Source organism: Manis javanica, chromosome 4, assembly GCF_040802235.1.
Source record: "Manis javanica isolate MJ-LG chromosome 4, MJ_LKY, whole genome shotgun sequence".
Taxonomy (NCBI): Eukaryota; Metazoa; Chordata; class Mammalia; order Pholidota; family Manidae; genus Manis; species Manis javanica.
Genome location: NC_133159.1, coordinates 85,281,472 through 85,295,676, shown reverse-complemented (window position 1 = coordinate 85,295,676; position 14,205 = coordinate 85,281,472). Strand labels below are relative to the sequence as shown.

Below are 14,205 nucleotides of genomic sequence, written 5' to 3'. Positions count from 1 at the left end.
TTCTTTTCTTTCTTTTGGTCATAGAACTTTGTTTTCTCCATGTCTACATTAGTCTTAAGTTCTGTGACTTTATCAATCTCCTTATCCTTTTATGATTCTACCTATTTTTAAAGACTCTTTCTGCTTAACTCTGCCACTCTGCAGGTGAACACCTATTTCCACCTCTAACCCCAGTCCCTCTAGGTTTTCTGTCACAGGCCTACCAGGTTTGCCCCAGATTCGGGATGAAATGGTAATATTACAAATGTGATATGTACCACAACTAATTTCTAATTCACTTTGGAATTTCAGTCCACTTTCTAATAGAAACAATGTTATAAATGGTGGTTCTGTCTCTCGGCAAAAAACCTAGAAGCAAAAGCATGTTTATCAAATAAATTAATTGAAATACCTTATACTTGTAAAAGAGTAAGAGAAAATAATGCCATTGTATTTCTAGTAATAAAATAAAATGAAAACAATATTGAGTAAGAAGTAGTTATTTACCTTGAACAGTGTAGAATGTACTTGATGGAAATTTTGAAAGGAGCATTCAAGGGCTCTAGGTATTGCAATGGTTTTATATTATGGCTAATTATAACTTTTTTTTCTCATACAAAAGGTCACTGAAAATGATAATTTGTTAGCCATATTTGTGGTTTTTCTTTAGGTTTAAAAATGGAGTAAGAGAGAGTAAGACATTTCCTAGTTCCCAAATCTTCCTTATTGCTTGGCTTCTTTGTTTCTTCTGTAGCTGAGAACTCTCCCTTATTACTGAAATCCTGATGCTGCTAATTTAGAACTTGATTCAAGACTGAAACTGAGTTGTCTGTATACACCACAAAGTAATGTTTTTCACACTACAAGTTAAGACCTGTTGGTACAACAATTCAGTAGGATGTAATCAGCATAAAATAAAGAATTGAGAATATGTTTACTACTTGTGGTAAAGGTACATAATGTTTCTACTTACATAATAATAATGAAATAATAATGACATGTTTGTTGGCTCATAATCTGAACATATTTATTACTTTGGGTGTTATAAAAAAAACCCTCTACATATAGCAAAAAAAAAATCCTTTTCCAAATTACTTGTGTATTCTAAAACAAATTCTTTCGGTTAAACTTTTGCTTTTCTTTAGGCTCATTCTTCACAATTAAGAAAACCTTGTTTTCTCATGTCTCTGCATCAGTTAAGAGTCTTAGTGTGTGCTTACACTTATATTTTGGGTAATGTAGTGTGGGTGTTACTGGCTGATTTCCCACATTTTTTTGTGTGTGTATGTTACCTTTTGACCTGTGATGCCTTAATTTAAAATAAATGACTAGCAAGAGCTAGAGCTTGAATGCAATATAACCAGACTTCATTATATGCTAGCTTAATAATCTGATATGGTTATAAAAGATGTACTTTCCTCCATTTTTTTCTTTTTCTCACATGTTCTTGGAGTCATGCAATACAAACACATTTAATGACCAATTTATTAAAACATTCTCAATGCATACTCCTTCTAAATACTTTCGTACATCTGAATACTTTTCAATGGGATTCTTCTCATTTTTCCTGAATTTAACTTTGTTGTAATAAATATATTATCCTGATTAATATCACTTGCCTCTGTGGTCCACAGTAGTAATGACATATTCATCCAAGCACAAAAATTTGTAGTTAAATAATAAAGAATACATTTGTTTTGAAGTTTTATTTTTGTGTGAGTTGTATATAAAACATGGCATAAATGATCATAATACCTTTTTACCAAGTGCCTTAGGAAGGAAGGAAGGAAGGAATGAAGGAAGGAAGGAAGGGAAGGAGTGAGGGAGGGAGGGAGGAAGGAAGGAAGGAAATTCAAGAAAAAACTAAACAAATTTTATCAGGATTAGGAATATTTCATTTAGAGAATCCCTTTTAATCTTTCAAACTAATAGGTCTATTTTTGTCCTGGGGTGACAAAGTGCAAGTTATGATATTGTAGGGAAAATGGAAATTCCATGGCCAGGATCCTCGCTTGGTCTTAATCTAATCTACCCAATGCACATGTGCAATGAGGTGATACTTAGCCTACTGCACAGGTGCATACTTGTAGACCCATTGGTGGTAAGCCATTTTTGCCTGTGTTGCTATAAAAAAAGTTACCATGGGGGGCGGAGCCAAGATGGCGGCGTGAGTAGAGCAGTGGAAATCTCCTCCCAAAAACACATAGAGCTATGAAAATATAACAAAGAAAAATCTTCCTAAAATAGAGACCACAGGACACAAGACAACATCCAGACCACATCCACACCTGCAAGAACCCAGCGCCTTGTGAAGGGGGTAAGATACAAGCCCCGGCCCGGGGGGACCCGAGCGCCCCTCCCCCCGGCTCCCGGCGGGTGGAGAGAAACCGGAGCGGTTTTTTTTTTTTTTTTTTTTTTTGGCGAGCGCTTTTTGGAAGCCTTAGAGGGACGGGCCCCCGTTGCTGGGGAGGCAGGGTGGCGGGACCGGTGAGGAGGTGCCTGGGAACGGCGCCGGAGGACAAAGAATATCCCGCGTTTCTCCCTGCGAGACCTGGGGGCGGGTGCTTGAGACCGGTGCCTGAGGACGGAGGAGGTCGCGCGTTTTTCCCCTTTTTTTTTTTCTCTTTTTGGCGAGCGCTTTTTGGAAGCCTTGAAGGGACGGGGACCCCAGTGCTAGGGAGGCACGGTGGCGGGACTGGTGAGCGGGTGGCTGGGACCGGCGCCTGAGGACAAAGAATATCCCCCGTTTTTCCCTGCGGGACCGGTGGGCGGGTGCCTGAGACCAGCACTTGAGGACAGAGGAAATCGCGTGTTTTTCCCCTTTTTTTTTTCTCTTTTCTGCGAGTGCTTTTTGGAAGCCTAAAAGGGACAGGGACCCCGGTGCTAGGGAGGCAGGGCGGCGGGACTGGTGAGCGGGTGCCTGGGACCGGCACCTGAGGACAAAGAATATCCCGCATTTTTCCCTGTGGGACCGGTGGGTGGGTGCCTGAGACCAGCACCTGAGGACGGAAGAAATCGCGCGTTTTTCCCCTTTTTTTTCTCTCTTTTTGCCGAGTGCTTTTTGGAAGCCTTGAAGGGACAGGGACCCCGGTGCTAGGGAGGCAGGGCGGCGGGACTGGTGAGCGGGTGCGTGGGACCAGTGCCTGAGGACAAAGAATATTGAGCATTCCTTCCCTGCGGGACCGGTGGGTGGGTGCTTTTTGGAAGCCTTGAAAGGACAGGGACCCTGGTGCTAGGGAGACAGGGCAGCAGGACCAGTGAGCGGGTGCCTGGGACCGGCACCTGAGGACAAAAAAAAAAAAAAAAAAAAAATCGCTTGTTTTTTCCTTTTTTTTCCTTTTTTTTTTCTCTTTCTTTCTGTTCCCTCTCTCATTGTTGCTGTTGTTGTTTTGGTTTGGAGAGTGCTTTTTGGAAATCTTAAAGGGGCAGGACAGGTCACTTAGACCAGAAGCAGGGAATCTGGGGATCTCTGGGCACTCTAACCCCCTGGGCAGCAGGGAGCACAGAGGCCCCTTACGGAGATAAATAGTCTCCTGGCTGCTCCCCCTCCAACGGGGCTCCACCATTTTGGAGGAACAGCTCCAGCCAGGCCAAGCCCACAGCAACAGCAGAGATAAACCCCAAAGCAACTGGGCAGGAAGCAGAAGCCCTGTCTGCGCACAGCTGCCCAGCACAAGCCACTAGAGGTCGCTATTCTCCCAGGAAAAGGCTACAAACCAACAAGAAGGGAAGCTCTTCCAGCGGTCACTTGTACCAGCTCTGCAAACTATCTCTATCACCATGAAAAGGCAAAACTACAGGCAGACAAAGATCACAGAGACAACACCTGAGAAGGAGACAGACCTAACTAGTCCTCCTGAAAAAGAATTCAAAATAAAAATCATGAACATGCTGACAGAGATGCAGAAAAAAATGCAAGAGCAATGGGATGAGATGCAGAGAAAAATGAAAGAGCAGTGGGATGAAGTCCGGAAGGAGATCACAGATGTCAGGAAAGAGATCACAGAAGTGAAACAATCCCTGGAAGGATTTATAAGCAGAATGGATAAGATGCAAGAGGCCATTGAAGGAATAGAAGCCAGAGAACAGGAACGTATAGAAGCTGACATAGAGAGAGATAAAAGGATCTCCAGGAATGAAACAACACTAAGAGAAATATGTGACCAATACAAAAGGAAAAACATTCGTATTATAGGGATACCAGAAGAGGAAGAAAGAGGAAAAGGGATAGAAAGTGTCTTTGAAGAAATAATTGCTGAAAACTTCCCCAAACTGGGGGAGGAAATAATCGAACAGACCATGGAATTATACAGAACCCCCAACAGAAAGGATCCAAGGAGGACAACACCAAGACACATAATAATTAAAATGGCAAGGATCAAGGACAAGGAAAGAGTTTTAAAGGCAGGTAGAGAGAAAAAGGTCACCTATAAAGGAAAACCAATCAGGCTAACATCAGACTTCTCAACAGAAACCCTACAGGCCAGAAGAGAATGGCATGATATACTTAATGCAATGAAACAGAAGGGCCTTGAACCAAGGATACTGTATCCAGCACGACTATCATTTAAATATGATGGTGGGATCAAACAATTCCCAGACAAGCAAAAGCTGAGGGAATTTGCTTCCCACAAACCACCTCTACAGGGCATCCTACAGGGACTGCTCTAGATGGGAGCACCCCGAAAAAGAGCACAGAACAAAACACACAACATATGAAGAATGGAGGAGGAGGAATAAGAAGGGAGAGAAGAAAAGACTCTCCAGACAGTGTATATAACAGCTCAATAAGCGAGCTAAGTTAGGCAGTAAGATACTAAAGAAGCTAACCTTGAACCTTTGGTAACCACGAATCTAAAGCCTGCAATGGCAATAAGTACATATCTTTCAATAGTCACCCTAAATGTAAATGGACTTAATGCACCAATCAAAAGACATAGAGTAATAGAATGGATAAAAAAGCAAGACCCATCTATATGCTGCTTACAAGAAACTCACCTTAAACCCAAAGATAAGCATAGACTAAAAGTCAAGGGATGGAAAAACATATTTCAGGCAAACAACAGTGAGAAGAAAGCAGGGGTTGCAGTACTAATATCGGACAAAATAGACTTCAAAACAAAGAAAGTAACAAGAGATAAAGAAGGACACTACATAATGATAAAGGGCTTAGTCCAACAAGAGGATATAACCATTCTAAATATATATGCACCCAATACAGGAGCACCAGCATATGTGAAGCAAATACTAACAGAACTAAAGAGGGAAATAGACTGCAATGCATTCATTGTAGGAGACTTCAACACACCACTCACCCCAAAGGATAGATCCACCGGGCAGAAAATAAGTAAAGACACACAGGCACTGAACAACACACTAGAACAGATGGACCTAATAGACATCTATAGAACTTTACATCCAAAAGCAACAGGATATACATTCTTCTCAAGTGCACATGGAACATTCTCCAGAATAGACCACATACTAGCTCACAAAAAGAGCCTCAGTAAATTCCACAATATTGAAATTCTACCAACCAATTTTTCAGACCACAAAGGTATGAAAGTAGAAATAAATTCTACAAAGAAAACAAAAAGGCTCACAAACACATGGAGGCTTAACAACATGCTACTAAATAATCAATGGATCAATGAACAAATCAAAATAGAGATCAAGGAATATATAGAAACAAATGACAACAACAACACTAAGCCCCAACTTCTGTGGGATGCAGCGAAAGCAGTCTTAAGAGGAAAGTATATAGCAATCCAGGCACACTTGAAGAAGGAAGAACAATCCCAAATGAATAGTCTAACATCACAATTATTAAAACTGGAAAAAGAAGAACAAATGAGGCCTAAAGTCAGCAGAAGGAGGGACATAATAAAGATCAGAGAAGAAATAAACAAAATTGAGAAGAATAAAACAATAGCAAAAATCAACGAAACCAAGAGCTGGTTCTTTGAGAAAATAAACAAAATAGATAAGCCTCTAGCCCAACTTATTAAGAGAAAAAGAGAGTCAACACAAATCAACATAATCAGAAATGAGAATGGAAAAATCACGACAGACTCCACAGTAATACAAAGAATTATTAAAGACTACTATGAAAACCTATATGCCAACAAGCTGGAAAACCTAGAAGAAATGGACAACTTCCTAGAAAAATACAACCTCCCAAGACTGACCAAGGAAGAAACTCAAAAGTTAAACAAACCAATTACAAGCAAAGAAATTGAAACAGTAATCAAAAAACTACCCAAGAACAAAACCCCGGGGCCGGACGGATTTACCTCGGAATTTTATCAGACACACAGAGAAGACATAATACCCATTCTCCTTAAAGTGTTCCACAAAATAGAAGAAGAGGGAATACTCCCAAACTCATTCTATGAAGCCAACATCACCCTAATACCAAAACCAGGAAAAGACCCCACCAAAAAAGAAAATTACAGACCAATATCCCTAATGAATGTAGATGCAAAAATACTCAATAAAATATTAGCAAACAGAATTCAACAGTATATCAAAAGGATCATACACCATGACCAAGTGGGGTTCATCCCAGGGATGCAAGGATGGTACAACATTCGAAAATCCATCAACATCATCCACCACATCAACAAAAAGAAAGACAAAAACCACATGATCATCTCCATAGATGCTGAAAAAGCATTTGACAAAATTCAACATCCATTCATGATAAAAACTCTCAGCAAAATGGGAATAGAGGGCAAGTACCTCAACATAATAAAGGCCATATATGATAAACCCACAGCCAGCATTATACTGAACAGCGAGAAGCTGAAAGCATTTCCACTGAGATCGGGAACCAGACAGGGATGCCCACTCTCCCCACTGTTATTTAACATAGTACTGGAGGTCCTAGCCACGGCAATCAGACAAAACAAAGAAATACAAGGAATCCAGATTGGTAAAGAAGAAGTTAAACTGTCACTATTTGCAGATGATATGATACTGTACATAAAAAACCCTAAAGACTCCACTCCAAAACTACTAGAACTGATATCGGAATACAGCAAAGTTGCAGGATACAAAATCAACACACAGAAATCTGTAGCTTTCCTATACACTAACAACGAATCAATAGAAAGAGAAATCAGGAAAACAATTCCATTCACCATTGCATCAAAAAGAATAAAATACCTAGGAATAAACCTAACCAAGGAAGTGAAAGACTTATACTCTGAAAACTACAAGTCACTCTTAAGAGAAATTAAAGGGGACACTAATAAATGGAAACTCATCCCATGCTCATGGCTAGGAAGAATTAATATCGTCAAAATGGCCATCCTGCCGAAAGCAATATACAGATTTGATGCAATCCCTCTCAAATTACCAGCAACATTCTTCAATGAATTGGAACAAATAATTCAAAAATTCATATGGAAACACCAAAGACCCCGAATAGCCAAAACAATCCTGAAAAAGAAGAATAAAGTAGGGGGGATCTCACTCCCCAACTTCAAGCTCTACTACAAAGCCATAGTAATCAAGACAATTTGGTACTGGCACAAGAACAGAGCCACAGACCAGTGGAACAGATTAGAGACCCCAGAAATTAACCCAAACATATATGGTCAATTAATATTTGATAAAGGAGCCATGGACATACAATGGCAAAATGACAGTCTCTTCAACAGATGGTGCTGGCAAAACTGGACAGCTACATGTAGGAGAATGAAACTGGACCATTGTCTAACCCCATATACAAAGGTAAACTCAAAATGGATCAAAGACCTGAATGTAAGTCACGAAACCATTAAACTCTTGGAAAAAAACATAGGCAAAAACCTCTTAGACATAAACATGAGTGATCTCTTCTTGAACATATCTCCCCGGGCAAGGAAAACAACAGCAAAAATGAGCAAGTGGGACTACATTAAGCTGAAAAGCTTCTGTACAGCGAAAGACACCATCAATAGAACAAAAAGGAACCCTACAGTATGGGAGAATATATTTGAAAATGACAGATCTGATAAAGGCTTGACGTCCAGAATATATAAAGAGGTCACATGCCTCAACAAACAAAAAACAAATAACCCAATTAAAAAATGGGCAGAGGAACTGAACAGACACTTCTCCAAAAAAGAAATACAGATGGCCAAGAGACACATGAAAAGATGCTCCACATCGCTAATTATCAGAGAAATGCAAATTAAAACTACAATGAGGTATCACCTCACACCAGTAAGGATAGCTGCCATCCAAAAGACAAACAACAACAAATGTTGGCGAGGCTGTGGAGAAAGGGGAACCCTCCTACACTGCTGGTGGGAATGTAAATTAGTTCAACCATTGTGGAAAGCAGTATGGAGGTGCATCAAAATGCTCAAAACAGACCTACCATTTGACCCAGGAATTCCACTCCTAGGAATTTACCCTAAGAACGCAGCAATCAAGTTTGAGAAAGACAGATGCACTCCTATGTTTATCGCAGCACTATTTACAATAGCCAAGAATTGGAAGCAACCTAAATGTCCATCTGTAGATGAATGGATAAAGAAGATGTGGTACATATACACAATGGAATATTACTCAGCCATAAGAAGTGGAAAAATCCAACCATTTGCAGCAACATGGATGGAGCTGGAGAGTATTATGCTCAGTGAAATAAGCCAAGCGGAGAAAGAGAAATACCAAATGATTTCACTCATCTGAGGAGTATAGGAACAAAGGAAAAACTGAAGGAACAAAACAGCAGCAGAATTACAGAACCCAAAAATGGACTAACAGGTACCAAAGGGAAAGGAACTGGGGAGGATGGGTGGGCAGGGAGGGATAAGGAGGGGGAAGAAGAAGGGGGGTATTAAGATTAGCATGCATGGGGGGGAGGGAGAAAGGGGAGGGTGGGCTGCACAACACAGAGAGGACAAGTAGTGACTCTACCACATTTTGCTAAGCTGATGGACAGTAACCGTAATGTGGTTGTTAGGGGGGACCTGATATAGGGGAGAGCATAGTAAACATAGTATTCTTCAGGTAAGTGTAGATTAAAAATTTAAAAAAAAAAAAGAAAGAAAGAAAGAAAAGGGGGATTACTCCTTAACAGGATAAAACTATTGGTAAATCAAAGATCAACGCATGCTTTAAATATCCTTAATGTTGATCACTTAAAGGGTGTCAGATGATCAGCTATGGAGGTACTCTTTTCTGATAATATTCCTTTCTCTTAATTAAAAAGAAAAAAAAAAAAGCAGTTACTGTGTGCTGACCTCCAATGAGTTCTGCACAGTGGTATAGAGGGCATGTCAAAGTGTGGGCAAAGGGTCTGTTTGTTTCTACGCAGAAGATCAAGGCCTAGCTTGGATACCCAGAAAATGAACTAAGATACGATATGAGGAGGAGCTTCCGGCATCAGCACTCTCTGAAGGACTCGTGCCGGGGGATGATCATCAAAAAGCCTCCACAGGGATCCGGACGATGCTGCGGTTGTGGCTGCATCCAGCCCACCGTCTCCTGGACTTGCCATAAGAAGGAGGAGGGAGATGTCTAGGCTGGCATGTGCATACAGTGAGACAACGAATTTGACTGGATCTGTACTGTTGGAACTCAACCAGGAGTTGGGAGGGGTGCAAGTTGTAGCACCCCAAAATCTCATGACTATAGACTATCTATGGTTAAAAGAACATATGGGATGTGAACAGATCCCAGAAATGGGCTGCTTTAATTTGTCTGATGGTTCAAGTACAGTTGGAAAATATCCATCATGTCATAGATAAATTTTCACAAATGCCTAGGGTGCCTAAATGGTTTTCTTGGCTTCACTGGAGATGGCTAGTAATTATAGATTTGCTTTGTTTATGTCACCGTATTCCTATTATGTTAATATGTGTGTGCAAATTAGTTAGTAGTTTAAAACCTATACATACTTAAGGTAGTATACAAGAAGATATGTCAAAGAAATAATCAATCCTCCCAAGTTTCCTTCATATGCTACATCTATAGCTTTTCTTCTTCCTTCCTAATTACAAACCTTAAATAGAATTCGTGCCTCATATCGAATTTACCGAGTATCATAATTCCTCCAGGTGGTAAAGATACCTCGAGACAAGTGCTGGGCATAGAAGCCACAGGGCATAAATCTGCAAAGAAGTAAAAAGGTAACCTTTGCAAACAATATGGCTTCTCTCTCACTTACCAACTTTACATTTCCCTGTATGGCCCCGGAAGATGACTGGTTAGCCAGAGACGGGTAAGATTCCTCAAGGGAGGAACAACCTAAGACAGGCACAGTCGCAGGGGGGCCATCAGGTGAGAATTTGGGGATCAACAGAGGTGAGGCTCAGAACCTCACCCCCCCTGCTTTGAGAGAAATCTTCTGCATCCGTGGATGTCTTGCTGCCCTTGTCTAGCCTGGATTAATACTTAGTCCATAGGCACACACCTGATCATCTGATCATCTACATTTGCCCTCTTACAGCACTAAACTATGTTTTCTACCTTTATCTTGCATCTACCTACCACTTCAGCATTTTATTAAAAATAAAAATAATAATAATAATAGGAGAAATGTGGGATCAACATATAAATCAAGTACAAAAATCAAATGAATATTCATATTTGACCTGATGGTTTATAGGTCATATTGCATGATCAAAACCGAAAGTTTCTGTGATGAATGCCCTTGTACTGTTCACCATGTAAGAATTTATTCACTCTGTAAGAATTCGTTCACCATGTAAGAACTTGTTCGTTATGCTTCAGAAGATTGGAGACTGACGAGAATTAGGCTTGAGATGGATTAATGATTGTACATTGAGCATTGACCCCCCTATACTGAATTTTATTGTTGTTAACAACCATTTGAACAATAAATATGAGAGATGCCCTCTCAAAAAAATAAAATAAAAAAAAAATAAATAAATAAAAATACAAAAAAAAAAAAAAAAAAAGTTACCATGATGCTAAGAGCAGATCCTAGAGAAGTGAGCGAGAGAGCAGGAGAGAGGAGAGCAGAGGCCAGGAGTGGAGAGAGAGCCTGGAGTGGAGGCAGTGCCTAGGGCAGAGGCCTAGCCGGGGGCAGACAGGATTCTAGCACTGTACCTACTGCAGTGAGAATAAAGCTTGTATAAGCCCCTTTTTACTCCCAACATTCCATTGTCATTATTGGTCTCAGTGAATCCAGAGTGAACTTGCCCAGGGCTGAAACCCTTAGCGAGACAGCTATCTTTTGTTTCATTCTCTATATTGTACCTGTTGTAGAAAGGGAATATTAGAAGCTTCAAAGTCATACAAAATTGGTGGGTGTTTTTCCAGTGCTTGAAGGATGACTTACTAATGTAACAGCTCATTATCAATATTACATAATTTTAACTTAAATGTCTCCATGGATAACTCCTTATTCCCTTTAAAAATTTTTTTAAATTTTGTTATCATTAATCTACAATTACATGAAGAACATTATGTTTACTAGGGTCCCCCCTTCATTATTCCCTTTTATAACTATACAATCTGTTGGCATAGATTGTGGTTAATGAATTAATGTATCCATTTGTAAAAAGGCTATTCCTTAAATCATTAACTGGAAAACCATAATTAGCCATTTTAATGAAAGTAAATATCACCTTGAAATGTCAGCATCAAACCAAAGACAAATTGCTATTGTCTACTTCTCTCTCTGACCTTGTTTGTTAAATTTTTCCTAATGAATGCCAAGTGGTGGTGCCTTAGTCCCTTCTCTTTCCCTTTTTACACTTCTTGATCTAATAATTACCAATATGCTTCTCCACTTTGCTTTCCTAAAATCATGATATTAAGGAGAAGGGGACCCTGAGTTTATTTAGTTCATCTGCTGTATTTTGCAAATGAAGAAACCCAGACAGAGATTATATGACTGGATTGATGTCATTTTTCTACTTACTGCATAGCAGAGACAGAAGAAAAATCAAACCATGTTTCCACTTTTACCTGACAGAAAGTCAATGCCAAAAACATATTTGTTACACTGAATTCTTTCCCTGTACTATTCTTAAGGTGGGTGGCACAGTGCTGCATTTTAATCATCGTGATGACTTGGCCAAGGTCACATGGTTAAAATTCTGACCTTGATCTTTTTTAGTAAATCTTCCCTGATCCTAAAAGCAGGTTTGCCTCTAACAAGTTATACTTTTCCTGTAAGTCTATGGAGAAATCTTGTGCTTCTCTTACGCTATAGATTTTTTTTCAGAAGCTCTTGACTGATTCATTTGTTTTCTTGCTTATTCTTAAATGAGAAAAATTCTAACTTTGATGTTTGATAAAATATAAGGGTGTACAGTACTGTTGGATCCTATGCTATCTCCTTGGTAGTTATGGTTGTAAGCTGCAGGACTGGCTAAAGTGGATAGCCCCCAGCACAACTTCTCATGTCTACCAGGAATTCCTGTCATTCAGCTCTGGCCCAATGTGGGGTGTGTAATTTACATGACTATAAAAGGATAATTTATTCTAGTGATTGGGTGTTTAACTCCGGGGTGGGGGTGGGGCGAGTCCTGTGGCAAAGCACCAATTGATATGTACATGCACTAAAGCCAGGCAAGAGATTCTGGAAATATTGCAATTTTACCCACAGGGTGCTTTATTTTTATCTATGATGAGATCTATGATAAAACTTTGTTTCTATGGAGAATGACCTGTTTCATTGGCTCTTCCCATCAGCAATCTTGTTCACAGTGCTGATTTTATTTACTGCAATGTAGCCTATCCCTGGCCCATCTACCTCTAACCTTGTATGTTATGATTCTCAGGTCCTAAATATATGCTCAAAGTGAAGTGGTTGATGGTGGGTAGAAGAAGGTGGGACTGACACAAAGTAGCTGGTTTTCTAGTAGGTAGATGGTAGGAGGTAGATAAACTGGGTGAAAGAAGAAAATTATTTGGGCTGACAATTGTGTTTCTTAATTGAGAGGTATCTGGGCTTTCGGTAATAGATACATTGTTTCTTAAAATTGATTGTTACCCTCAGTTTTCAGTGTTACAAATTAAACGATCAACTCTGTCATCATGATTAGTTTAATGGGAAATTGGGAGAAGTCATGTCAGATTTATTTAGGACATATTTAAATCCAAAAGAAAGTTTATTTTTTCTTTAAGCTTTCTAGGATGGATTAAAACCTTTTCCTTATTTTGGACTAGTTCATTTTTTCCTAATCATGCTAATGAAAACAAACATTTATTGTCTTCCTTGTCAGATTTTGAGTGTGTCTTTGTAAGTCTGGGGAGAGGAAATCCTGGGGCAAAATACCTCTAAAAACCGAAATCAGTCAAAGGGAGAAATAAAATAAAAAATCCTTTTATTGCTCACAAACTGCAGTCCCCAGCAGTCTCTCTTTCCTACTCCAGCAGAAGCAATACCGGCACTCCCCTCACCTCTCAGGTACAGATAAGCCCTCCTTGCCCATGTAATTGCCCACTGATAGGGAGATGAACTTCTCTCCACCCCTGAGGAATGATGCAAATGCACTAAAGCCATTCTTTCCACCTCTGAACGCCTATTGGTATGCAGATGTATTAAAGCCAGGTGAGATATTCTGGAAATGTTACAATTTTACCCAGTCTTCATTTTATTAAAACAACTTGAAAGGTGGGTCTTAGTTTCCTTGTTTTTCAGGTAAGGAAGTGGAGGTGTAAGTGATATGCTTAAAGTCCCATAATTGGTAATTGGTAGAGCTGAGATTCAAATCCAGGTCAAACTTCACAGATCTCACTTTTTTTTCATTACGTATTTTTGAGAATATGGCTAGCTGATTATTGAAAGCAAGTAGTTATCTAGAATTCCTCGCTTGTGGTATGAAAGCTTTTATATTTTAATTACTTGTGAAAATAATGTGCTTTTAATCTTCTTTTTGAGATGGCAGTTCCTGGATTTACCTTTGATGCCTTCATACTACTGTTGCACATTAGTTCTGTGGCTAATTATCCCAATGGAAAAGTAACAGAGTCCTGTGATGGAATGATTCCTCAACATGGGTATACTTCGCTCTCTGATCCTGCTTACAACATTTCAGTGAGTCAGATGACATTTAGACCAGGAGATCAGATTAAAGGTATTGTGATGGATTATTTGTATTCTGAGTTTCACTCTTCTACTGTATATTGAATCTTTATTACTATTGGATTATACAATTTCACTTAAATCTGTTCACTTGTTTTTGTAAGGTATAATTTTCTATTTCTCATGTTATGTTTAACTGCTATATAGACAACTGTATTACTTAAGCAGTA

At 39.5% G+C, this 14,205-nt stretch overlaps 1 protein-coding gene across 3 annotated transcripts in view; it reads left to right on the top strand.

The window, feature by feature from the left end:
• The window catches only part of FRRS1 (ferric chelate reductase 1), a 61,095-nt gene that overhangs the window by 14,602 nt on the left and 32,288 nt on the right, over positions 1–14,205 (top strand). For 2 of the 3 annotated variants that reach the window (XM_037024558.2, XM_037024549.2), the window contains exon 2: positions 13,832–14,027. In XM_037024558.2, the coding sequence (XP_036880453.2) occupies positions 13,832–14,027 (196 nt within the window). Of the gene's footprint in view, positions 1–2,127; positions 2,297–13,831; positions 14,028–14,205 lie in introns of those variants that run through there. The other variant, XM_073234333.1, reaches the window with a different exon arrangement.